We start from the raw sequence: 27,720 nt of genomic DNA, 5'->3' as shown, positions 1-27,720 counted from the left end.
CGATTTTCTATCCCCTTTCTGTAGTGCGGAAATGGGCTTAGTTGTGTGGATGCATCACTCCAGCCAATCCTAAAACGGGGTTTGTAACCAAATAGATGTAGAGATGGTGGTGGTTCCGCCCCCTCACTGTCAAAAAGAAAAACAGCGAGCGCGTAGAAAACACTTTCGAGCGCGAGCAGAGATTAATCTCGCGAGCGAGTAAATTCACGTTTCGCGAGCGAGCAAATATCTCGCGCGAGACAAACTTTTGCTCGCGCGAGACGGACTTTTGCTCACGGATGTTTGATTTACGCGTGCATCAACCTGATTTTCGCTCTCTTTCTTTGACAGTGATTTGCCGCCATAGAGCTGGCAAAAAAGGACACTCCGCTGAATTAAAAAAGTCCCTTCAAAATAAAATCACAGGATGAATTGATGAATCACTGGTTTAAATGCATGCCTCTGGGTCTCCTTGAACTGTCTCTGCTCTGCCTTCACTGACAATCCGTAGAAAATCCGTATCTGATCCAAGAGCAACGAGTGTGCGTGTTGTCAACTATTGTTGCTAACACATCCCGTCGGACCAGGATTATTTATTTATATCCATTAATTAACTTTAACCGCTGGCATCGCAGGCGGATTTCTTGTTTACACATTGCGTTGTTACTGTGAAAACCTACGTACTTCCGGTTTAGCGGCTCCGCTTCGTATTTTCGATTTATGGGCAAAACCCCAAAAAGGGATTAACGGACCGGAGTAAAATTTAGCCAGTTGGGGAAAAGATTACCGTGTTTATTTATGTCGCACTTAATGTATAACGTCTACCCGGCTGGAGATGAAAGCGAAAGCAGCGACGAGTGTGATGTCGGTCGTTTGGATACGTCTTCCCACACTACGGTATTTCTGTTAGAAACCGGTTTATGGTATTACGTTAGAAGCTAACGTTAGCAACAACGCATTGGCCGTTTAGCGTTACTACCTAGCTTGTAGCTAAATCGAGTTAAGCGTCTTTTTATTGGCTGAAACGCCGCTTTATTGGTTCTATACGAAATAGAACTACGAGGAAAAAACATTAGGCGAACTAAAAAAAACTAGTGAGTTAATTTTAGCTAACTGTTAATTTAACGTTAGAATTGGCGTGAACGTTTCTGTGCCGCTTTTTTAACCCCAGCGGTACTTGCAATTAGAAAACGGTAACTTCCCTTTTGTGGATAGTTTGGAAGTAATCTAAGTTTATTGTATACATGAATGTTAGAGATTCTCCCAATAGCTCTACCGAGTAAGAAAGTAATGTCTTAAGACTAAATAAATTATCTAAATCATCTGAAAGAAGTTTCACAGCCGAACATAATTAACGTTAATGTTCAAGCAAATTGTGCTAATTATGAGAGAGCCATTGAAAGGTCTTGTAAAACAAAAAAGTATTAACAGCTTTTTGTACTTCTACTAGTTAACATTCAACTTAGAACTGATTACTTGATTTGTTCATTGACAGAAACGGAACTATTTCAGTCAACGATTAGCTGATCCTGCTCAGTCTCATTTTTAATGCCGAAATCCTTAAATCCTCTGCTCTGTTTGTAGGATTTGAGTAGCCTATTTGCAGCTTTCCATTGTCACGTCTTTCGGTTCCTCGCATTTCATTAATTTCTGACATTCTGAATTAAGCCATTCATGATTGTATGGAATAAATCATAAATGACTTAATTCAGAAAAATAATGTGTAAATAATTGTGCTGTATAAAATGAGTTGTTCTCAGAAACTGTCAACATTAGTACACAGTATTAACTTGTAGTATTCGTTAGCACCGGTAAGATTTCCTTTACATTGGACACCTAAGACATTCAGTCACCTGTCAATGCTACTCCCGCCTGATGGCAGGGCATTTGCCTGTTTAACATTGCCACAGATACAATGTTAAGGGAAAGAGCTGCTCATTACTATATTTAACATCACTGCATCCTTACACACACAAGTGGAACAGTGGCCCTGATAGTTAATGTTATTGTTATTTCATTTTGATAGGAATGTCTTTATCTTTGTTCTCTCTTGCAGTAATTTTGTATGGTGAATTATTTTTGATCTTGTTATTATCACAGGATGTGGGTGACGCTGTAGCACAAGAGCTACTGATGAAAAGAGCCATCGATAAAGGAGACATTGTCACTGTTCAACAGCTGTTGGACAATGGCAAGTTATCTGTCAGACTTTTTTATTCCATGTTTGACATAACATATCTTTTTTTTTTCCATGATAGTTTTCAACCTGCCTAATATAACCGACCTAATATTCTTATAACATCAATTTTTTCAAGACCTTTTGCAACGTCATTTTTTTTTGCAAAATCTGGACCTAATATTTTTTTACTTTCTTTTCACATTACATTTTCGTAATTCTTCTTTCGTAATTCTTTACCATTTTATCCATGACTTTTTAGACCCAAGACATTTCTTGACCTAATTTTTTTTTTGGGACTTTTATTTTCCTTGACCTTTTTCGACACTTTACCAACTAATGTGAAGACTGTGTGGGCAGGAGTTCACGATTGATCAGTGCTCTAATCGCTATCATTGCTTCATCCATGGTAGCTTCATATTTAGCTTCAAATAGAAATCAATCACAACAAGACTCGTGCAAGAACTATTACAAACTGATTTGTTATTTTGTTCCAATGTCCTCTTGAGTTTTGTGTCCTTACTTAATCCAACGAGTCATTAAAAGAAAGAGAGTCTGCTTTTCTTCTTAGATTTGGCTTATTTATTTTAATTTATAATTTAACCTACTAGATTAATCCAATTTAAATCATCAAAATAATAAAGTTCTACACTTTAGAAAGCTATTTTTCATCTAGAAACACTCATGTGCATGCTTCACGGAAAGTTTAAATTGCGAAACATTTGCAAGCAGCTGGTGTTGATGTTTTAGCCCAACGTTGATGTTAATCAGAAAGTGATATGAACAAATCAAGTGTGATAGGAAAAACTTTAAAAAAAATAAAACAATCTTGTTTTGTGTATGTGAGCTGGAGGGAGTTTTGTAATAATCTGATGCGTTTGATTTGGACAGGCCTGGACGTGGACACCAGGCTCCGCTTTGAATGGACTCCCCTGATGTGTGCCGTCAGTGTGGCTAATTACGACCTGGCCAAACTGCTACTGGACAGAGGGGCTAGCGCCAACTTCAGAAAAGGTCAGATTCATTCAGATCTTTATTTTTGACAGAGAGGTTATCTCGCCAGACATAATTCTCACTAAGTACTTGATGAAATGAAAAATGGCCACGTCCAAATACAGACAACTTCTCCTTTGCTTTAATTGTTTGTAGTTTAAAGGCGAGCCCAGGCAATTTACTCTACTCAGTCACTATCTCCAAATACCATTGGGAAATTATGAACACACAGCCAAGGCGTATTCAAATGGGTTATACGTGCTGCATAAATCATTAATGCACTTTTCATTTTTGAAACAAAGCAGCTAATGGTTGCGAGTGTCTCTGAAAAGCATTAAAGACTCTTACACTGACATGGAATGGAAGTAGCGTACATACATTTGTTTAAAAACTGAAATAACCAGAACTCCTTCCATCTTGGATCGACGGTCGATATCATAACAGGATTACAGCCACGGCCGTTTTCTCAGTCATCCCTCAACCACCACTTCTCAGCAGAGTAAAACCAAACCTGGCTGATAGTTTGATCACACTGCTGCCTTCCAGGCTTGGCTATCAAACAGCCATGCCAAATCTTCCTGACAATCCCCCGTTGCGTTGGCGTCCAGCTATCCTTTCCCCCGTGGCACCTTTTTCCAATTTCCTCACCTGCTGCAGCCAAAGATCGGGCGACCAATCGGGCCCGTGCACCAACACGCTTCATCTGTCATTACTTAATGGCGATGACGGCAAAGAAGAACTCTTGCAGAAACACAACGCCGAGCCTCTTGAGTTGTTTTTAGTTCATACACGCAGCACCCTCATCCCAAAGCGAGAGAAATAGAAGGCATCTGTTGGACAGAGGACAGTCTGGTAAAATAAGCTAAGGGGAAGGGAGTTGTCCATGTTCTGAGGTCTGTCGCTCTATTCACAATGAACCGTGAATCCTGTGGGAAAATGACAATTACAGATCCTTGGAAACATTAAACATCTTCTAGTTCAGTCATGTCTGATCCATAGAAGGCCGACAACTCCCTTCCAGTCAGAGCAAATTTGTCTCGATCACAGCGGATGATCAGTCTGTTATCGAAGAATGTCTCTAGGGAGCTGTGATTGTGATTATGAGAGACTGATTAAAGAGAACAATTGGCTGGTACTCAGAAGTTAGGTCAGTAATTCTACAACAGGAGAACATCTCAAGGAATGAGCTGTGAAGCAGTTGCTTACTGGAGGTTCAATAATCATTGCCATGTTCCATGCAGTTAATGCTAAAAAAATGGTTAAACAGTTTTTATGACCAGCTATTTGAACGTCCAACATTTACTGGTCAGAAAATAATCACTAATTGTATCCCTGATTTGAGTCTTGGATCTGTTGATCAGATCAGCACTAAAGGAAAAAAGGGAGACGCCGAAACAAGTCAGGTATTTTATTGTTATAGCAGCTGGAACAACTTCCCTTGTCAATTTAGAAACAGATTAGTTATTAACGCTTTAATATCAGGGATCAACCAATAGAAAGCACAAATGCAAATTTCCTATATATTGGTCAAGAACCGTTGGCAATAATGCTGTTTCACCCATGATCGTTTAACTATGTCATTATTTCTGGTTTGACAAGCTGTTGTTACTCTACTAATGCCTGTCATGACTAATACAATTAAGAGTGAAATAACTTTTGAATTATATGTATGTCCCCGGTGATGCCGCACATACGTGACCATTGCATTCCTGATTTCTCCGGGGATCCGTCGAAGACCCTCCTGTGTCCTCTGCACGTCCCGAGATCCAAGCTGGGAACCAAAGCTGCGGTCATGCTCTCAATATCTGATTAGACTCCGTCCAGTGTGTGTGTGTGTGAGACTGATTTCACATGGTCTCGACATCTGATGCTTGAGGCAGGTGAAGGAAATAATTAAAGGAGGGGATGACGTGTGGTCACGTCTCAGTGGCGCAGGAGGCAAAGCGGCGAGGCCGAGCGAAAGGAATGCACGAGCGATTGATAACGGTCACCGTACTGCCGTCATGCCGCCTCTACTAATTCTCAGGCCTTGGATTTATTTACTCCCCTTCTCTGTAGACTCAAACCGGGCTGTCTGGTTTACACCCGCCCACACACGCATTGTGTAAACACAGACACACACACACACACACTGATGTAGAGCCACACATGCACAGACACAGGAACGCACATACACATGCAGTGGCCCTGCTATGCATGCGCACACAAATACACATTCTGATGCTGTGATACCCGCAGGTACGTAGGTGAAACAAAAGAAATGCTCTTCGCCGTGGGTCTCGGACCGATCGTATCAGGACGAGATACGGGAAGTCACTCGGCCCCGTACAGGCCGCCACACTTCCTGATGCCAGATAAATGGCTATCCATCTCCATAATGAACCAAATATATTTTAGCACATCTCATCCGTTTGGAAAAATATCTACACCATCGCAGGTGCTGCTAATGTCGTCTAAAATCACGAAAGACGCAGTAAACAGGAAGACCTTATTTGTTCCATGGTGATGTTACTACGGGGGTCGTCGTGGCGCAGGGGGTAGAGCGGGTGCGCTGGGAACCGCAAGGTTGGTGGTCAAGTCCTGGCTGCCCCATGTCTCAAGTTGAAGTGTCCCTGAGCAAGACACCTAACCCCTAATTGCTCCCTGGGCAAAAATGTGAAAAAGCCATGGGTTTAAAGTGTAATGTAAGTCGCTTTGGATAAAAGCGTCAGCTAAATGACCTGTAATGTTATTATGATCAGCAGAGTCGTGTTGAACTCTGCAGGACGAGAGCCTGTTAGCGGTTGATGGGCCGAACAAATCCATTGAGCTTCATTATGTTGCATTCAGGCTCTATTGCGTTACGATGTTTGACATGGGTCTGAGAAGACTTTGATGGCAGCCACAGTGCTCTGTTGTTATTCCCCTCAAAAGGCCAAACTGTTATTTCTTTCTCTAAAACTCTTCATAGTATCTTTCTGTCGTTGCAGACTGGTTAACTTTCATTGAGGATGCTACGTTAAAAGTCTGTTGAAAGTGAAAGTGAAACAGAAATGAGTGTCTTAAGATAATAGAATGTTGAATTAAATCAAAATCCTGAAGAAGTGGGCGGCCTTAGAGTGTAGCGTGTTATGTAGCTACAGAGGACTGGCTCCACACAATCCAAAAATGCTTGGATTTTGTCTGAGGATATTATCTTCTGATAATAAGTCTTATGACATTTCCTCTCTTCAGTAAGCATAATTAAATGTTACTTTTGGGTCCACAGACCATTGGACGGTGCTCATGGCCAGCTGCATGGCATCTGCCACTGAAGACAAAATCGCTCGCTGTGTGGAGCTCCTGCTATCCAGAAGTGCTGATCCCAACATGGTGGACAGGTGAGGGGGAGGGGAGCGGTTGCATACATGTTTCAGGTCAAAATGTTTATAGGAGTTCCAGCACAGTGCGCACTGTCACAACCCGGCCAAATAGAAACACTCCAGACGTGACTTCAGGGGAGAGGAAAGAAACCAAAGCCCAGAGGTGCTGGATCAAATGTCCTTTGATGGTTCTCGTTAGCTGCCACGTGTTAGCATTACTCACCGCAGAACTCCATACAGTGTGTGTGTTTTTGTTTGGAATGTCCTGTTATGGCATGTGCATGTACAGACTGGTATCATACAGACAGACAAACAAACACGCAGTGTAAGGGGGCGGAGCTCGAGGATTTTAGAAGCTTTCTTTTTTTTTTACATTTGTAGGTCAAAGGGGTAAAGAACCAGGGTAAATCATTTTAAATGTCATTTAAAACAGTGGCTTCAACAGCGTTGTTGTATTTGGATGTGTCATCGTTTTAGATGTTCCAATGCCATTTGACATTTAAGATGTCTTCATTTAAACAACACCATCAGATTATCCATTAAAGCCTATTTGGGGTTTCTCCTGTTTGATTTTCACATAAGTTGTTGGAAGGGTGTAACATAACAGAGGCAAAGGGAGATTTTTGTAGCTGAACTGAACTTTTTTTTTTCTTCTTTTAATTAATTGTGAACTGCCTTTGTGCATCCTTTCAACAATCAGCGTGGAATGTATCTATTCTCTGAAACCCCAAATAAATGTCCGTCTCACCTGCAAACCCGAGTTAAATGTCCAGCAACAATGTGCGACACGCAGGTATTTAATTTAATTAACGTACGTTGTCACGTTTCCTCATGTGCTGTTTCAGAGATAATGGAGAAGCAGGTTTAACTCGAGTAAAAACAATTTAACTTTCAACAACATTACGAGAGTGCAAACTGATTCAGCCGACCAAAAAAATGAATAAGTTGTAACTTGTGGGATCCGTCAGCCGGTGCAACGTGTTGGTCTGCTGTGGAGGAATGAAGGACGTCGTTCCTGCAGCACTTCTACCGTCACCGTCTGGGGATTTGTTTTACCACTCCAACGGGAGGGTGCGGCCCCCAGTGGCTTTCTAGTTTAGCCGTCGCTACTCCCCTTCCACACTGTCACTGCTGCCAGCATGCCGCTACATGCACGGCACACGTGCGTGCCCCCTGATGACACACATGGACACGTTGGAGCTTTGGGAAATTGATTGGTTCCTAACCAGACAAAATATTTGAAGCGAGGTAACGAGACACAGGGGGATGCAGATGAGAGGCGGAGAGCAAAGGGGAGTTCATGTGGGTGCGGAGTGTGAACCGCCGTCGCCGCCTCCTCCTCCTCCTCATCACCTCTTACGTCTGATATCAGACCAATGATCAACACCAGCTGCTTATCCCTCCGTTGCCGTGTAAACAAGCTGCCTGTGTCATCTCTCAAAGTCCAGCAGGAGCTCGATGTGGGGTCCATTGCCTCCATGTGTGTGCCCCCCCAGCCCCCTCCCTTAACTGTTCTGATCCCAACCTGTTTCTCCAGGCTGCACATAGACGTTAATTGTGCATGAAGGTTGATCCGAGACGTTTGCAGGGCGTTTATCTTCATACTATTTTGGGATTTACGTGATGATTATTATTTTTTCCCTCAACTTCTAACAGGAATTTGATCGGTCAGTTTCCTGCATAATTGCGGCTGAGACTTCTGTTACTTTCTGCTTTGAGATGTGAAAAAGGCCCCATGCTTTGATTACTAGGAGACCAAAACCGATTGATACAGCAGCTGTGTGCCTTCTGTCTCTCAGCCAAATGTAATTTTATTTATTTTTTTAAATCTTCTTTTTCTTTTGATTTTTTACCATTTCTAAAATGTAATGGAAACACTGAGTCAGGACCATGCGTGCAAACACACGCAGGTCCAGACTCTAGACTTTGACTTCTTTTAGCACAGAATAGGACAACGTTATGAATGAAGCTTTTAGACCCTTCGGTAAAGCTCAGAGTTGTAAAGTTGTGAATTCGATTGCGACCCTAAAGACGATAATGTTAAACCGAACCCGGTGCTGCTGTAATTGTGCCAAATTCAGACTTTGAGGTGAATGTTTAAATGATTTGACTGAAAAGGACTTCAAGCTTGTGATCGACGCACCCATCTCGACCAGCAACGATTTAACAACATGAAAACATAAACCAGGCCTTTCCCATGATTCCAAACTTCTTTGATACCTCTGATTGTATTGGGGAAATATGTGTGAATCAATGAATAGTGACGGTTTTATGGATTTAAAGGTTTGCATTGTAACCATTGTGTTTTTCTAGCTGGCAGGCATTTCCTGTTTATCTTCGTCATAGAGCTGTGCGGTTTGGTCAAAAATCCATTTCACCGTATTTAGAAAGATTCTGACGGTATCCCGGTATGCGACAGTACTGCTTTATCAAGTAAACACATTAATGAATTGACCCCCGAAAAGGACCCGAACAGCTGTTTGCCACTTGCTGGCCAACTTGTTAGCTCGTTAGCTAGCTAGCGTGTTAGCTCGTTATCTTGTTGTGGCTGCTAGTATTGCCACCAGAGGCTCGAAAGACTTTGCAATAAATTGTTTTCTGATCAAACGTAACTTATGTCAGATTTCCCAAAACCAAGAACCCTCCAAACAGACACAGCTCCTCTCTTGGACACAAGTTGTGTCGGTGCATCTCTGGTCTCTCGTTGGTGTTGGTCTCTCCTCCTGTATCGCTCTTTTCTGTGTTTTCATGTAGCAACAGAGTTACTTCTTGTTGTGAGCTATACCCAGCATGCAGTTCAGCAGGGTAATTTTTATAAATGTACAATTATTAGTGTTACAAATTGTATGTGTCACAAGCTGTTGTGTTGTGGTGTTTTACCCTGTTAAAGAGTGTTTGTTGTGGGTTATTCATTGTTGACATTGAGTCATGGTCATACCTTTATAACAACACACGTAAGACAAGTAGCTCCGACCGCTGAGTGCTCCTCCATGACGTGAAAAATAAATTCTGCGGCCTGCTGAAAGGCAACGTCAGTTGTTATGGCGTAACACTGGTATGAACGTGAGAAATTCATACCGTTTGAACTGGTGCACTGCCCAGCCCTACTTCATCATCATGATTGTGTGTCAATCCAACAATAATAGAAGACTTGATCAGCAGATCAAACCTAGAATATCATTTATGAAAATGTTTTGTGTAGCTTTACTATTTTGTTTTAGTTAAATCTAAAAGATAACTATTAATACCCAATGATCAGGTAGTTTATTATGTTTTTTTTTATGCAGTTAGTTGAGTCAGGTGTTTCTGGAAGTCCTTCCTGCTGATGCCAGGGTCATTGTTTACTCTGAACTGCATATCAATCAGCTCTGTCTGTTTGGGGACTGGCCAAATCGCACAGTCTGAAGGACGCGCGCGCGCGCGCACACACACACACACACACACACTCTCACACAGTGTAATAGTATGGGAGTGACCTTGGTACCCACGCTTGGGAAAATGCAGTAGCACTGGACATGAAAGCAGAAATGACACCACCTTTCCAGAGGAATCTACTGATGAGTGGGTGCAATAAATTCATTGACATCCACGTCAAAGGCCAGTCGTTTATTTGACTCCTGAACATAAAACATTAACTAAATGTCTTGTAAATCCTCAAAGCGTAATGTAGCGGTATGTCGATTCACATCACATTCATTCGTGAGTTCATGTTCGTTTGTTGGTACATAAGTTAAAGCTTCTGCTGCCGACACAAGTGGAGAGACACGAGTAGAGACGTACAAATAAGTCTGGACGGGGGGGGCAGGACGAGACGCTGCTGTCTGAGGCTTTGACAGTTGGGCCGAGTCATGTCGTGATTTGTCTGCTTCTTGAATTTACAGGATTTGGGGGTATTTGGGGACAATATAAATCTTCTCATGCAATCAACATTTGTATTAAAAAAAAAAAGGATTCAAACCTTCCCATTGAGATTAAATGATTTGGAGCAACCTAGAAACATTTTTTACAGCGTAAGTTTTAAATCTTTCTGCAACATATTCCACGATGAGGGTGCAGAGTACACAAAAGCCCCTTTCCCCCCTTCTGTTCTGGCATTTGGGACCTTTTTGTTAAAGCTATAAACTAAATGATATGACTACCGCGATGAAACACATCAACGCAGCAGAATAGCTGGGTCTCTGCAAGAATTCACATGCTCAATTTCACACAAACGTCCAATGAGATGAAATACTACAGTTGCAACATGCCTGCTTTTGGGAGGCTGTGGGGCAAGTATCTTGTTTTTAAACGTCCCTTGTGGATCTTCTAGTCCGCCTACATCAAGCAGCGGGGTTCTTGGAATACCAGAAATACTGACGGCAATGCAACAAAGTATTTACTTGGATTCAGGCAATTGGGGTTAATTTAAGACCTGTCAATCACTTTGAGGGTGATAACACTTTCACATTGTGTGTTTTGCTGACTTAAGAATTATGGATTGCCCTTTTTAAAGGCCTCCTCTTTCCCTTCCGCTGTAATGTTTCTCTCTCACACACAAAAACAAACGTTTTCCTGTAAAAGCTTGATGAATTGACCCTCCCCGTGTGTATGATAACACTTATTTACACACAGCCCTCGTATCAGACGGAAGCAAACACATGAAGCCATCAGAGGACTGACTTTGAAAAAGGTCAAAGTTGTTAAACTTCCATTTAACGTATTGCCACATGTTAAACATTCTCCAGAGGCTGTTTGTCGATATGTCCCCACTGCAGCAGATTACCCCCCATGTATCGTGTTGTACTAAAAAGAACAGTAAAATGTTCCGGAACTTCACATAAGAATCAAATTGCAGCGCCATGACTTCATACAGGGGGCGTGGGGAGGGGCTTCAGTAGATTCAGATCAAACTATTACCTTTACTTACCTGTGTGAATGTGCTGCATGAAAGAATAAAAGTTCTTATCACAACATAGGTTTGTCATCAAGTTCAAAGATGTTAAGTTTAACAAGTGAAGGCAAATAAAAGCCACAAATGGAAAATCTAGAATCAAGGAATATGAATTTATGAAGTTATTGCTGTTCATACATATGTTATTTCTTTTCTAGTTGAACCTTTTTAGAGCCTACAGGAGTTATTATTGTTCATGTCCCTTGTAAGTTCTGTTTTTATGGTGACGTGTGCTTCCCCCTGCTGGTGTGTCTCTGTACCTTCATCATCATCTCTCCCCCTCATGTTCTTTCCCTCTTCATCTTGCTCAGGTCTCAAATTACCTGCCTGATGCTGGCGGCCAGGAACGGCCACAGTAAGGTCATCAACCTGCTGGTGTCCCACGGCGCCGCCATCAACGTCCAGGACGCCAACGGATACACGGTGCGTCCCGGTCAGTCGTAATTTAGTAAAGGGAACTACGTGTACGATGCACCTTTCATTGACTCATTGCTGATCCAGATCGGCAGATACAAATCGCTATGTTGTTGGATCATGGCAGCTGATCTGAAAGGTTCGAAACTGTTTTTTTTTTTGTTTTTTTTCAATAGGATGATGTGAAATATTTGAATAAGGAAGTAAAATGTAGTGTTTTTTGTTTTATTGTCTTTAGTTGTTCTCACTGAACAGAGCCTAAAGACATCGCACTGCAACTGAAGCGAACCATTAGCTGTTAGCGGTGCTGCTAAAGTTGCTAGCTCTTCTCCTGTAACTCCTGAGGGATTGGACACTAGTCCGTTACTTGGCCTATGATGAAGTCACACTGATGTTCTCCGGCAGGCTCTGTGTATTGCAATGGAGTACGACAGAGAGGAGGCCGTGCTGGAGCTCCTTCAGCTGGGAGCGGACCAAACTATAAGGACCAAGGCTGGCAAGAGCCCTACTGACGTGGCTGTGCACAAACACACGCAGGTACCTGAAGCCGCATTGTGATGCATTTCAAAACACTGCGTTCATGTGGCATTTTGGCCATTTCTAATGGCATGTGTTCTTAAAATCTAGTCTAGCTATCACCAGTTTTCCGAGGCCTGTAGAAGCGATGATCAATGAGTCAGAGCATCCTAACGATTACAGGTGATTCTGCCGTCTTCGTCCCACTCGTCAGCGCTCCACGCCTCCTTCTCCACGGAGGAGACCCTCTCGAGGTTCTTCATGACAAACTCTGCACCTCCATCGTCCAATGAAAGGTCATACCACCCCAGTCTTTCAGGCCCACAGTTTTTGTGTATGAATTATTTTGTCATTATTCTGTCAGATTCGGTGTAGTTTTGGCAGCAGAAAGACCTATATATCTTTTACTATTGTTCCTTCTTTAATACAATTATGAGCATTTTATTCTTAATACCTCCGCTCAGTTACGATCATTTTACCAACAGGACTCACGTTTAATGTCTGTCATTTTCATGTGTAATATTTAAGCAATAAGTTATAAATTATAAATAGCACAAAATAGGATTAGCCACCAAACATTGTGTGTCGCATTTCAGTAGTGTAGAGAAAAATAGTCCCTGTATGTATTGTGATGCGTCTGGGTCCAAAACAACCACAAAGTTTAGGAGGGGAAGGGTGAACACGCCGTCAGCGTGGCTTTATTTCCAACAAAACAAGAAAACAATAGGATGAGGACGCCGTCCGCGTGCTGCCGGTCCCTCCGGCTCAAACACGTATCAAAGACCAACTTAAAACGTCCTCGGTTTCCCGTCGTTGCCGCCCGATGGTCGTTAGTCAGGGGGTGATCACAACATGACTAACAGGGTCGAACAACGTGGAGTCTCAACTTACCGCCCGATGGTGAGAGCTCTGCTCTGGATACGAGCCAGGCACACACAGAGAGGCCAGGGTGCAGCTCCTGTTATGCCGACACCCTGATTGGCAATTCAGCACAGCCGTGCTCCTGTAGGCGGGGCTGGGAGCATATCACCCTGATCAAGGATGGATCTGGGGACATACCTCCCATCGATGACCCGCCCCAAGAGCTGCACCCGGCCCCCTCTGCGTACACCAGTGCTGCAATAGAGACTCTCACCTGATCGGGGGCAGCCTAGGGTAGAGACTCCACAGTATGTAAATATACACAGCATTGGGTCTTCTTGCAGGATCTCACACCATCTCTTTCATTCACATCGCTGATTTCCACACCTTTGGAGAAATAAAAGGTTTGAAGCGGTTTTGTGAGTCAGGCCACAGAATAGTCCTATTAACGTTTTATCTAATAGGGGGATACCTGATTTCCAAGTTATTGTTGTCCCCTGAGAACTTCTAGTAATTTGTTAAATCCAATCTGCCAAATCTGATTTTCTAAATAAAATCAGGAAACCTTTATTGCAAAAATATGTCAGACATACAAGGAATTTGACTTGACGGTTGGTGCGTGACAGTATACAGTACGACAATAGACAAGACGGCGGTGCACGAGTAATAAAATAAAATGCTAATGCTATGGGTTAGTAGAATAAGGCTATGAGTTAGTTTAAAATAAAATAATAGAAGTTAGTAATATTTTTAAAATTAAGATATAAAGTGAACTAGCGAAAACAGGAAGTGACTAGTGACGTGTGCAGAATGAAAGAAAGTGACAGAGTGTCACCCCACTGACTGTCAGAGTCAGTCAGTGGGGGACCGGGCTCAGTTGCAGGGGGTCTTAGTCCTGATGGACCTCAGCCTCCTGCCAGATGGAAGGGGCACAAACAGTTTTTGTCCGGGGTGGGAGGGGTCAGCTACCATCTTTTTAGCTCGCTTCAGAGACCTGGAAGCGAACAAATCCTGCAGGGACGGCAGATTGCAGCCGATCACCCTCTCTGCAGAGCGGATGACACGCTGCAGCCTGCCCTTGTACCAGACGGTGATGGAGGAGCAGAGGATGGACTCGATGATGGCCGTGTAGAAGTGGACCATCATCGGCTTTGGCAGGTTGAATTTCTTCAGCTGCCTCAGGAAGAACAACCTCTGCTGAGCCTTCTTGGTGATGGAGCTGATGTTCAGCTCCCACTTGAGGTCCTGGGTGATGATGGAGCCCAGGAAATGGAGTCCACAATAGTGACGGGGGAGTCACACAGGGTGATGGGGGAGTCACACGGGGTAAAGGGGGAAGGTGGGACTCCGTTCCTCCGGAAATCCACAACCATCTCCACTGTCTTTAGAGCGTTGAGCTCCAGGTTGTTCTGGCTGCACCACAACACCAGATTGTCAGACTCCCACCTGTAGGCGGACTCATCCCCACCAGAGATCAGTCCAATGTAGGTGGTGTTATCTGCAAACTTCAGGAGCTCGACGGACTGGTGACTCAAGGTGCAGCTGTTGGTGTACGGGGAGAAGAGCAGAGGGGAGAGAACGCAGCCTTGGGGGGAACCGGTGCTGATGGAGGGGGACTGGGGCAGGTTGGTGGAGCTGTGGGGGATGGGTTCAGGACATTGTCTATCGAATCTGCAGTAGAACTCATTCAGCTCGTCGGCCAGGTCATTCATGGAGTGGGGGGTTTTTGGCTTGTAGTTTGTGAGGTGTTTGAGGCCTCTCGAAACCAAAGCAGAGTCACTTGTTGAGAACTGTTGTTGGAGTTTCTCAGAGTACAGTCGTTTAGCATCTCTCACCGCCGTGCTAAACTTGTATTTTGACTCTGTGTACAAGTCTTTGTCCCCACTCCTAAATGCCTGATCCTTCTGCAGGCGTAGTGTTCCGAGTTCCGCTGTGAACCAGGGTCTGTCGTTATTACACCATGAAGGGTCCACCATACACAGCTGTCCTTACAGAAGCCGATGTAGCAGCCTCTGTGAACTCATCCAGACTGTCAGTAGCAGTCCTGAAAATATCCCAGTCTGTGCAGTCAAAGCGATACGGCGTGTGGTCCGCTCCACACACCGTATCTGGTCGGCGAGTGTCCGCTGTGCCTCATGCACGTTGCCCGCCGGCGGCATGTAAACACCGACCAGGATGAATGAAGCAAACTCACGGGGGGAATAAAATGGTTTGCAGTTGATCAAGAAAGTTTCCAGATCAGGAGAACAGTGTTTTAGGATCACCGTTACGTCGTTGCACCAGCTGTTGTTGAAGTAAAAGCAGATTCCTTCACCCTTTGTCTTGCCGGAGAGCTCCGTGTCACGGTCCGCTCGGAGCAGCTGGAAGCCCGCCAGCTGGAGCGCGGAGTCCGGTATTGATCCACAGAGCCACGTCTCCATGAAGCACAAAACGGAGGATGTAGAAAAGTCTGTCTCTACTCACCAGCAGCTGAATTTCGTCCAGTTTGTTGCACAGTGAGCGCACGTTGGAGAGAAAGATGCCTGGAAGCGGAGTGCGAGAACCAAGCTTGCGGAGTCTCACCAGCGAGCCGGCTCGTTTACCTCTCCTACGGACCTTTGACTAGAATGTCCAGTAATTCCACAAAAGATAGAAGAAAAGTTGGAAGTAACTCCGCTGGAGTTGTTCCTTGGATGTTCAAGAGCTCATCTGGTGAAAGAGCTCTGGGAAAAGTGATGCAGATTAAAACGGCCAAATAAAAGCATCAGATCATATTTCTTTAGACAATAGTAGGGCTGCAACTAACGATTATTTTGATAATCGATTAATGTGCCTCCCTTTACAGGCATAACATCAACTACCGTATAACCCACAGTATATGCGCAAGCGCACTGGACTACCATATATGACAGCATTAAAAAGTACAACACACACAAATATATTTGTCAACAATAACCGATATGGGACAAAGCACAAAATATCAGACAACACATTGAAAAATGAATGGTCCAAAAGAGGCAAGTAAATAAAAACGTGCTAACTGCTTTACTGCTGTTACTAGCGAGCTAACGCTAGCTTGATCAGCTGGATGACGAGGAGACAGGAGACTTGTTACGTCCCTCACGTCAAAACGGGACAACGTGGACCGGGACCCCCCACGCTCGCACACCTTAGACGACTAGTTGAACAGACGTCTCTCCCTGCGTCATGTGACTCACAACAACTGCCGGCTGCTCTTTCCTCTACGTCGGCTCGGCGCCTTTATTTTTATTTTTGCTCCGCGCGCATCTCCGCAACTCATTGAGTGACGTAATAATTGCGCCACACAACGAATCGATAATGAAATTCGTTGCCAACGTTTTAATAATCGATTTTAGCGATTCGTTGTTGCAGCCCTAGACAATAGTAAAGTGATAAAGAATCCTTTTTAGGCCCTCCGTTGGATTTTCTGCGATACGCTGCCTGTGCAGCAGGTGTTGTTGAGCCACTAGACGTAAACACCAACAAACCGCACTCACTAGTGTTTAGTCTCTTCAGGAACTGGCTGATCACTGTCAGCCCAGAAACGGGTACTCGCAGACTTTCTCTGGTAGTCAGAAACCCGTCAACGATACTCTGGTGCGTCTGAACTCACACACTTCGGTCGCAGCCAAAGGAGACGGACATTTTCCGTTTGACCGACGAGGCTACAGGAAGCTCAAAGGCTTCCATTCAGAACTGCTGGTGTCGTTCATTGCTCAAGCACACTTGGTTTTTGCTGGTCTTCAAACCACGGCTTGAACTTAAGCATTTTGCCACTTGTCATAATTAATTCAGCTAAAGAGTTTTAAAATCCTAAAAGGGTGCCGTCAAGTCACCATTTACGTTCCCAGGGGACGCAAACTTTATTTGGTGGCCGCGAAGGAACTGCAGGTAATTTTCAATTTTGAAAAGTTTGAAATTAATATCAAAATATTTATGATGCGGCACATTAGTTATGTGAAACATTAGTTGATGAAGCACAAACAATTTAAAAGATTAAGAAAATTAAAACAATCAGGCTCTCGCTCGAAACGGCTGCTCTTGTCCGCCTGTCGTTATTCAACAAAAGGCTCTGACAAACAAAACAATGTCAAAGCGGCGCCTCTTGTAGTATTAAAGTAAATATACCGCATTTTCCGCACTCCAAGGCGCACTTAAAAGCCTTTTAATTTTCTCAAAAACAACATTACGCCTTATAATCCAGAGCGCCTCTTATATATGGATCAATTGGTTAATCGGTTGATCCATACTGGTTGTACACGGCGCTCAAGGCGCTCTGCCAAACATGCCAAAGCTCGTCCATGACGGCGAGATGCTGAGCGGCGCTCAAGCTCGCGAGATATAATCCGGTGCCCCCTATATATGAAAAATGTTCTAAAATAGGTCATTCATTGAAGGTGCGCCTTATTGTGCGGAAAACACGGCACATGAGCTCCGGAGAAAATGGTATACAAAACATACATTGTCGGTTAATACATTTTAAGTCTGTTAAATTCTTAAGGTCATTTAATCATTATGTTTTTATCAGAGTTGTGGTTAAAGGTTTGGGTGGGCCGCAAAAGATTTTCAGATTTCAAATTGGGCCGCGGCATTCTTGAGTTTGGGAACCGCTGGTTTACATAACACAATGAAGTAGGATAGTCATATTTCATTTTGTGGAATGATTCACAATTTTAAATGTTTTTAAATTCTGAAATATAGTGTATAATTAAACATGTTAATTTGAGTACAATTAAAGTAATATTTATATGATTTAGGTCATTGGGTGCCCACTCAATAACCCTCCTCCTGGAAACTGGAACATTACAACGTAGTTAGCTCAGTTCTCTCACAGCTGGATCATACTCTCTCAGTTCATAGTTCATTCTGTGTAAATAGACTTCACGTTGAATTCTTCTGTTCTGTAGCGTGACTAAGCTGGACGACCTCGAGCTGCTCATGCACGCCCTGGGTCTCGGCCACCTCGCTGACATTGCTGTAAGTACCGACTGCATGCTGGAGTAACATTTCGTCAAAAGTGTGTATAACGTTGTGAGAGATTCCTGTTCTCCGGTGAGCAGAGATAACGTGCTGCAATACAGCGTTAAGTCAACGGGTGAGCTACGGCGATCCCCGATGTGTTGAGCACAGCTGCCCCGTTGGCAGAGAGACACACACACGAGATGACTGGTTCATAATGGATCCACTGTGGCTCGGCCCCGAATCACAGCACGGGTCAACTGGAGCTCCATGTACGCCGACTGGGTTTGAGGGGTGCAGGTCGATTGTTGCTCCATGCAGGCACATCTGCTTCAATAGCAGAAAGTTTTGATTCGGTAAATTTCTCCCCCTTCCCCTTTCCCTTCTCATTTACGCACCTGCACAGGAAAATGACATCACCTGGAGCCGCCTGTTGACCATGGAGGAGATGGAGGACCTGCAGAAGGTAGAGGATAACTGTAACATCTGTTTGTCTGTCAGCTCTTTTGTGACCCAGAAAGAAACGGCTGGGCGTGGGGGCATTAAACGGATAATCGTTGTTGGCAGCGTAATCTAAGATAATTCATGCGAGAATGCTTCTGTAAACTTGGGAGAGTGCTCAAACCGGTCCACGGTTTGTCTGGTTTCCCACAATTGGGCCATTACAGAGATCCTGAGAAACCTTTTCATTTAGGTGCACCGTAGAAATTTCACTGTGTGTGTGTTCACCTTTAAGCGCCACAATAATTCGGAGCATTACTTACCATCAGGTGGAAACTTTGGGTTCTGCAGAATGAAGCCAACGCAGAAGTGCCTTTAACCTTACATACTCTTCACCGACCAAAGAGAGGTCACATTGTCGCTTTATTTATTCCCTAATGAGTAAACCTAATTTATGGTCTCAATCTCTTGTTTCAAGCACTCTGGGGCGGGGCTACACGCTGGTTGGCAGGTCTATTACAGATTCATATACAGCATCTCTACGTCACTCTTCCACATTCCAAATACGATAACTTCTGTTCATTGGCTGCCAAAAGCCAATGTAGCGAAGACCATATTGAGGCTAGACGTTGAGACCATAAACTCATGTTTACTGAGGGAATAAGTCAACAGTAGTAATTTTCTCATAGACGTCTATGGGAACAGAGGAGTCGCTGACTGGTGGTCACCAGAGGAAATGCAGGTTCTCACCTCGTGCTACCAAAGTCGTGTTGAAGTGCAGCCCACATGTTTATGTACTTTACTGCCCTGCAAGAGGAGCGTTATGTGTGTGTGTGTGTGTGTGTGTGTGTGTGTGTGTGTAGTGTGTGGTCCATGGGGTGCGCTCGGAGCAGCTGTTGGCCATCGAAGCAGAGAAGTTATAAGCAGTAAAGGTGTCTGAGGTTATTGAATACACAGTGTCACTCACACTTTCTGCCTTGCACTTTTGAAATGAATCTGCTGCCTTGGGACAGACTTTATTATGGATTACAGACAAACCTATCAGATAGGTTCATCTTGTGGTACACAAGAGAATAGATTTGAATGTGAAGAAAAAGAGTGATTAGTTTCTCTGTTTGTCAGGTCGGCATCACAGACCCGGAGGACCAGCAGAAGTTGCTCAGTGCTGTGCAGCAGATGCACCTGGACCAGGTGGACCTGGACTTAATCAGCTTCCCGAGCCAAGCAGAGAGCGGGTATGGAATCACATCTCCCCAGCATTCAGACGCCAGTGCTCCAGAGAGCGGCAATCCGTGACGCGCTAGGTTCTACCGCAGAGGTTCCACGCGCATGTGAACCGCGGAATCTGATCGTTAATATGAACTGTTGAAATACTTTTTGTGACGCTGACCCTAAAATAAGTATTCTCCAGCCCCGTAAACCTTCGCTATGACTAAACAAGGAAATATCGAATGACCGAGGATCTTCCCCATTTCTTTCTTATGTTCTGATCACATCATTAGTCCTAATGATGTGATCAGGCTTCTTCCGTGCACACTCCTCCTCTCCCGTCTCCAGACCGGACCCCACAGAGACATCGCTGTGTCCAACGGACACTTTGTCGAAAGGTGTTTGAGAAACTTTACAGTATTCCAAAAGGTTTGGTCCGCTATGAATAAGATGGAGATAATCTGTCAGCTGCACACACAAGAGAAAAAACAAGAATTCCACAAACACTCTAGTGTTGACTCTAGTAGCAACAATTTAAACACTTGTCAGGCACACACCTTAAACCCTCCCCCGCATCCAGCCCTCCTCCATCTCCTCGTAATGCTCTATCTGTCCTCCTCTACTGGAAGTCGTTCATCACGCCCCATGAGCATCTCACTGTCGGTGCTCCGTACCCCCCTCAGCCCCCCTCACCCGCTTCCCCCGTAGGCCGAGCCGCGAGCCGGTCCTAATGGTTTAAGCGGAGTCGTAATGATTTGTAAGGTGAGAGGCGATGGGAGGGCCACATTGAGCCAGCGGCAGGGGCCAAACAAAGCCATCGCACCGCACCCGTCACTTAATGAATCCTCAGCAGAGCTGCAAACGCCCTCGCCTGCCGGATGAGAGGCGGTCTGATGGAGGAGGGGTGGGGGTCAGAGCCAAAGACCTCCTTCACAATCCCTCTATTTCGCTCATAGTTTTGATTATAGTCCTAAAAACGTTTTCCTTACATGTGTGTGACCTGTGGGAATAGTCAGTAGTCAATAGACTAGTGAACTGGAAAGCAGGTTATTGGGTAATTCTAGCCGAGTCCAAAGCCTGCTTGTGAGGACAGAAAACAAGTCCACTGAATTTGTATTCTCACTAATAAGTTCTGAGGGGATTCTTCTCTCTGACTAACAGTCACAAAATGTCAAAACTCATCATGAAGTTTGTTTCAGTGAAGTCGCTCTTCAGGCTTCGGCAGACTGTGACTTTAAGCCATGACGTTATTCTGCGCAGGTCCAAAGAGACAGAGGTCCCCGTGGGGACGAGCTAGGCTCCGAATGGGCTGACAACGTTTCCGATATTATATATTATATACCAACATATTGGTGTTTTAAAATGCTCCACTCAAAGGAAAAACTGCTGCATATCAAATTAAGAGTAAGACTACCAGCCAGCCATCGGGGACCATCCAGATGTTTTGGCTCCACTCTTTTGAGGAGCTGTCGCGACGTTGTCGGGAAAACCCCATCGCTGAACGCAGCCCAGAGCAGAAGAGTGATGAGCTGTGTATTCTTCATTTTAACAGAGAGCAGACGGGCAAAACCGAAATGTGCTAAAGACACTTAAGGAAGTTTAATCAGCGCCTTGTTGATTTAATGTTGGTATTTTTATTTGCTTCGTAAAAGATGCTTTATTTATTATTTAATGCGTAGTATGAGTATTTGTTTTTTAAATAGAAAATATAACTATAATATTTCTGTCCCTAAAATCTAAGAAAGGGCTGCTGAGCGAAGTGCCTGCAGTGAAAGTAAACGTGCATCACTCTCCCCTCAGCAACTGCCACTGAGCAAGGCACCTGCTGCTGAAAAAAACAGGAATTTCCCCTCCGTATAGACGAAAAGTAAAGCTCACAACAAGTGGCGTCCTCAGCGAGCCCTCCCACCTCACGCAGCGTCCTGCGGTCCCCTCGGATATCTTCCCACCGGGGGCCCATCATCACTCTGCTGCCTAGATAAACTAACAGCGGGGAGAAGGGAGGTGAGGGTGCAGCTCCGGCTGCCAGACACTGTTTACTCGCCCCTCTGACAGAGTGTGAGAGGGCCGGAGCACCGCCCCCCACCCCCTACCAGGGGAAATGTACCATTAAGATAAGAGCCATCAATATCCCACCGGACCAGAGGGACGGGGTGAGAGAGGTTGATATATGAATATCAGTGACTCTGGGAGGGAGAGGGTCCGCCACCTGCTTGCTCTTCTACAGGTTTTTTGACGAGGTGGTGTCCGGGTGGGGGAGGCGGAGAATTTTGACACCACGTTTAGGGCCAATCAATCTGTCTGTGCTCTCAGCGCCGAGCATCTTCAGCAGGCTTCGCACGACCTCGGCTTCACAGCTCCGACATGTGAACAAGAAAAGAAGAAATGCATGTGACTTGTTCGATTCGGCACCAAAGTCCCTGAACTGTAGCTGCATTAACAAAAAGATTTAGTGCTGTGAGTAATGGTTACCACATTTTCAATTCCATATTAATGATGCAGCAGATCTATAAAGCACTTTTTTCTAAACTCTCAGTCCAAAAAATAGAAATAAACACAAGCTAAAACTCTAAAACTCTTTAAATGCAGACCAAAAAGATGCTGAGAATAAGATGGATAAAGATAATATTATAGTAAACGGTGTGGACGCTGGCCCCTCGGGTTCAGGGTCTTTAGTTTAAGGTGTCAGCACTTTCCCAGAGTCCGCAGGGACGTGGACTTGTTACTCGTTTCGCACAAAAATCTTGCAGCCAACTAAGCGATATGACATGAAACAAAAAAAGCTGCAAACCCCCCCCACATTTTATTTTATAATACCTCAAATTGTCAATCAAATATCAAAATGGATGAATCATTGTCAATGATCAGCTAAGCGACAATAAGACCAATAAATTCTCACTGTTTTCCCTGTGATTGTTAATGGGTTGTTAATGCAAGATGGGTCCCTCGTGTCTTGCAGGAGTGAGGAGCTGCACAACTTCCTGATAAGCGTGAGGCATGAGTGCTGCTACCTGACGGAGGAGATTCAGGCCGTGATCAGACAATTTGCTTGCCATGCCTCTCAGGTCTGTCTGCTTCAGCGTTTCAGAAAAGTTCGTCATCTTGAATTAAAGAGGAGCCTCCAATGTGGACCAACGAGTTGATGTGATGACGTTTCAGGGGGCAGATTGTGTGAAGTTTGAATGCTTCTTGGAGGAGTTGAACCTTTTTGCTTTAAGATCCTCATCAAGATCTTTTTTTTTTTACCATATTGACCATAATTTAAATATTGTAGCTTAGAGCCCCGCCCTAAAGCATCCCTGCTCTAGGGTCTGTTTGACTGATTATTACTAAATGTACATCATGCTGTATTGAAGAAGACTTCAATGAGACCATAAACTCATGTTTACAATGTTTACTGAGGGAATAAATCAAGAGAGAAGTAATTTTCTCATAGACTTCTATGGGACCAGAGGAGTTTCCCCCTGCTGGTCACTACGGAGAATATCCGCATCGAGCTTCCTCTCTGGATGGGACCAGCGACCTTCCTTGAGTGCACTGCTAGTGTCTTAGTTACCAGCTGTTAATATTGACAGGTGTTTTTGTCTCTGCGTAGCTTGCTCTCTCACCGGACCCAAAAGGAGAAGCCCTGGAAGCCCTGGAAGCCCAGACCAAAGATCTGCAGAAGGAAGTCACCTGCCTCCGCAATCTGCTATGCCAGGTAACCCCCCCCCCCCCCCCCCCCCCCGCCCGCCCCTCGCCACACACACACGCATGTTGCTGAGCTCTGCTTACTCCATCATTTTGCAAATGTCTTAAATTGTCGTAGAAAATAATCAAAGTAGGAATTGAAACTAGAATTACACTTTACGACATGTATTTATTTATTTTACAAACTTCGCAACAATTGATGAGACCAGATTGCAGACATCTACACCAGTGGTTCTCAAACTGTGGGGCGTGACCCTCTGGTGGGGTGTGGAGGTATTATAGGTGGGACGCGAGGGGCCAGGGGAAATGTAGTTTTATTTTTAATTTAAAAAACAATGTAATTCTTTAGAGATTAATGCGCTAAAATATTTTAGCGTACCGGTAGTTAACGTAACTTTGTTGACTGCAGAAACGAAACAGCCGCTACCTCTAGACAGTTCCATCGGAGGAAGCAAGACGGTAGCTGAAGATGCAGAGAGCTTTTTGCATTGCAACAATTCAACAACAGTGTCTAAAATACACGCTTTCTAAAGTAATTACTTGAAAGATTTAGTCTTTAGGAAAAAAAAGTTAATTAACAACAACGACATTGTAACTTTGTAAACATTGTAATCGTGATTAATTGTGATTAATGAATGGTATGTATGTGTGTGCATATGAATTCTGGTGAGCTCCAACAGGTATGTGCGGGTGTGCACCTGACACTTTGTGTGTGTGTGTGTGTGTGTGTGTGTGTGTGTGTGTGTGTGTGTGTGTGTGTGTGTGTGTGTGTGTGTGTGTGTGTGTGTCGTCCTGACAGGGCAGAATCCTCACAGCCCATAAGTCAGCACCGCTGTGACATCAACCTGTCAGCACACAGACGATGAGGCAGAGGGATGAGGAGGGGGGGCTGACGGGAAGGTGTGTGTGTGGGGGGGGGCGGAGAGGACGCAGGTTGGCGGAGTGATGAAGTTTAAGAGGGGGGAAACAGAGAAGCGGGGGCACGTACGGGGAGAAAGCAGAAAAGGGTGTGTGAATGTGTGTGTGGGGCGTTAGTTGCGAGGGGGGGGGGGTTACCCTTGAATGTGTCAGACAGGAATGCCAACATTTGGACTCACTGTCCGGCATAAACACACTGAATATAACCTCATCTGTGGAACACACACACTAATCACAAACACACATGTCACAGTTATGAAGAGTTAACATCTAAACCCAAATCTGCAATGTGAACGAGGACTGTGGTTGTGACTGCCCTCTGGTGATTGTATAAATGCGTCATGCAGAGTAGGCCGAATGGAAATAAGAAATTAAATTAATAAATCAACACATCAGCTTTTCTGCCTCCAGCCCTGATTTGGCAAACCACAAATACATTTTCCCAATGTTGACTTTTTAATCTCGAATGCCAAAAAAAAGATGTGAAAGTATGTAATTTTAAAGCTGCACTTATAAATAGGGATGGGTATTGTTTTTTTTGATACTCGTGCTAAACCGAAATTTGTGAAATATTAATCATTTTATTTATGCTCATTGTGCAGGAACTAAAGATACGTAATATATATTGAAAAGCATTTATGTTGGATTCACGCTCCTTCTTTGTCTCGATTTATTGTCATGATTGCAGCACATTCAACACAGAAAAGCTGCATTGTTTTCTACCACGTGACAGAATTTATTATTTCTATATTTAGTTAACGCTTTGCGTAAAATAAAGACGAAAAGGATCAAACGATCTGCCGTCATTCGCATGAGGAAATGGGCTATCGTTAGCTGCTGCGAGAACAGAGTCATCAGAGTGTAAATAGAGTTTATCAATCGGCTCAGGCATCAAAAGCTAGCACCGAAATTCTGTTGCATTTTGGTGCGGTAGGTAGCGGCCGTATACGAACCGGTGCCCTACTTATAAATATTTCTGCATAAACATTGGATCGCTTAGTGTAACGAGAAACCGGCCTCTCATAGCAACGGCCTCACAGGAAGTTATCACCAACTAGAATGCAAATGACAGCGAGTCTACATGAATTAGGGACCAGTTACCCCCTGTGTGAATCCCTCCCAGTACTCACATCTCCAGTCTGACCAGTTACCTGCCACAATCCAAACTGGATTAGCTTCAGATGACCCCTCTACTTCATGCATGAGGTCACCGCACTGTGTGATTTTTCTCATGTGAACCTCTCCTCCTCTTCCTCCTCCTCTCTTCTTCCTCCTCAGGCGGACGAGACTGCAGATCCCTGTCTGCCCCCTCGACCTGCTTCCCGTGGCAACCGGAGGTTCCGATTGACTGTGGCGCTGAGCGCACTCGGGGCCGCCTCCCTCCTTCTCCTCTACAGAGCCGCCAGGGGAGGGGCAGGACAAAGTTTTCCATGGCGGGGATGATGGAAGGTTTTTAAGAATGTTTGACAAGTTTGTTTCTGCTGCCGTAGCACCACTTTGCTCAATTTGTTTTTGAGTTTAGTTCAGAATACTTTGTTTTAAGTGTTTGTGTGAAAATAAAATGTTCTGTTGAGAAACCTATTTACAGTGGAATTGAACGTGTTTTCAGCACCTGCAAAATACAATACTGCTTAATTCATATACAAACATATAAAGCATACATGTAAGCAATTGTCTCGCCCGTTGTTGGCTGGGATAGACTCTGCTGCTAGGCTATGTCCATCTCAACATTCCATTACAGGTCATTTAGCTGACGCTTTTATCCAAAGCGACTTAGATTGCACTGCAAAAAGAAATCCGTGAAACATACGGTAAATTACTGGCAGCTGTGGTTGCCAGAGGTTTACAGTAAATAAAGTGACACCGTATAAGACATTACGGTATGTTTTTTTGCCACCCGTAAAATTCCCAGTTGAGAACAGTTTTGTTCACAGTAAATGATCATTAAAAAAAAGACACACTGCAAAAAAAAATCCGTGAAATATACGGTAAATTACCGTTTTGTTTGTATAAGACAATACGGTATGTTTTTTAAAAAAAGCATTCATTCTGAACCTAATTAAGGTCTTTCTCAGAGATAAACACAGTACAACTGTGAGTTACGGTATTTTATTACAAAGTTCAAAGCAACTGTATTTGCCAGAATTCCATTGCAAAAATATAAGGTATAATGTATTACAATTGGTTGGCATATATTTCAGTCAACATCAGGAAATATTTAATAAAGCTTATTGTAAATCAAGATCCAGGAAGCGAAGCGGTTCGGGACCTTCTGCTTGAGGACTTGTAGCCTCAGGTGTTCACTGCGGATTGGGATGATCCTCTCTGTAGCCCAAAAACAGAAACAAAGGCAAAGTTAGATTGATGCACTGCTCCATTTTAGCACAAAGACGTCAACGTGGCAAAAAACAGGACAAGGTAAACAAAGAAAGCGTCTAATAGCAGGTGGCATGAATACATAGTTACCTATCTGGCGCTGAATGGCAGGAAGACCCGGGTTGATGTAGGAGAGTCCCCTGATGGCTGATTGCCGTCAGCTGTTCCAGCCACACCCTTCGGGGATGAACAGGAGGAGACCACACCTCCTTGCAGAGACAGGGGACACACAGGCAAAGCAAACAAACAAACACACACAGGGGGAGCTGCTGGACTGACAGCATGACATTCACTCTCAAGACTCAATCAAGACTTATCTTCACGTTTTATGTGGTTCATTTTTTAACAACCAGGATAACTGCACATCTAATTAATCCCATCAATTATACATTTTTGTATACATTTTGTGTGACTTGTGAATGAGGATTTGACCATGAAAACGTTTTTACATCCACTCACTGGACAACTCACAGCTCGTCCATCCAAGAGATGCTCCTTCAAATGAGCTATTAGATGTTTTGTATTTTGACAGTGACGTTTACATAACGCCACACCGCATTTGAGAGCTGTCCCGACAGTAACGTCAACAGAAGCTGATAAGTTAACGTTATGTGTCCAGTAGAAATGAGTCTTAAATGCTCCATATTGAACAGAGGTCTTTTTGCAACCAGCTTAAACAAACAACGTGGTTCATTTCTATGAAGTTTGCAATGAAGCACATAACCCCTCTGTGTTTTAACCGACCTGCCACAGTAAGTGCATTGAAACATTTCCTTAGCCAACGTTTGGTAAACTGACGTTAGCTAGCTAGCTAACGTTCAGTGCAGAAACCCATAACCTAACAATACAGTACATCAACGTTTTTGCAACGGTGATGCAAAATTGTAGAAAACAAAGCATCAAATTAAAATATAGCT

At 44.0% G+C, this 27,720-nt stretch overlaps 1 protein-coding gene across 4 annotated transcripts; it reads left to right on the top strand.

Moving 5' to 3' along the window:
• Positions 1-475: 475 nt before the first annotated feature.
• On the top strand, positions 476-26,008 carry LOC120809772 (ankyrin repeat, SAM and basic leucine zipper domain-containing protein 1). Of its 4 annotated transcripts, none has more exons than XR_013451114.1 (14): positions 476-876; positions 2,080-2,170; positions 3,047-3,169; positions 6,396-6,507; positions 11,731-11,842; positions 12,239-12,370; positions 12,533-12,645; positions 18,118-18,187; positions 18,576-18,635; positions 19,733-19,845; positions 22,779-22,884; positions 23,415-23,519; positions 24,309-24,409; positions 25,706-26,008. XR_013451114.1 is itself a non-coding variant. In XM_040163812.2 (13 exons), exons 1-13 carry the CDS (start codon positions 778-780, stop codon positions 25,868-25,870), a joined length of 1,401 nt encoding a protein of 466 aa, XP_040019746.2. In that variant the 5' UTR covers positions 504-777; the 3' UTR covers positions 25,871-26,008. The 4 variants fall into 4 exon arrangements, 2 of the variants coding, with proteins under 2 accessions (XP_040019746.2, XP_077938571.1); XR_013451113.1 differs by having other exon boundaries at positions 648-876; positions 22,782-22,884; XM_040163812.2 differs by lacking the exon at positions 24,309-24,409 and having other exon boundaries at positions 504-876.
• The last annotated feature ends 1,712 nt before the right edge of the window (positions 26,009-27,720 follow it).

Source organism: Gasterosteus aculeatus, chromosome X (genome assembly GCF_964276395.1).
Source record: "Gasterosteus aculeatus chromosome X, fGasAcu3.hap1.1, whole genome shotgun sequence".
Taxonomy (NCBI): domain Eukaryota; kingdom Metazoa; phylum Chordata; class Actinopteri; order Perciformes; family Gasterosteidae; genus Gasterosteus; species Gasterosteus aculeatus.
Note: the sequence above shows the minus strand (reverse complement) of the source record. Positions and strands in the feature narration are given on the sequence as shown.

Bases quoted from the DNA above. Each gene is read 5' to 3' on its own strand.
- LOC120809772 (XM_040163812.2), top strand. From the start codon at position 778: ATGTCGCACTTAATGTATAACGTCTACCCGGCTGGAGATGAAAGCGAA. The intron at 877-2,079 runs GTATTTCTGTTA...TTATTATCACAG, and splicing joins ATACGTCTTCCCACACTACG to GATGTGGGTGACGCTGTAGC. The intron at 11,843-12,238 runs GTGCGTCCCGGT...GTTCTCCGGCAG, and splicing joins AGGACGCCAACGGATACACG to GCTCTGTGTATTGCAATGGA.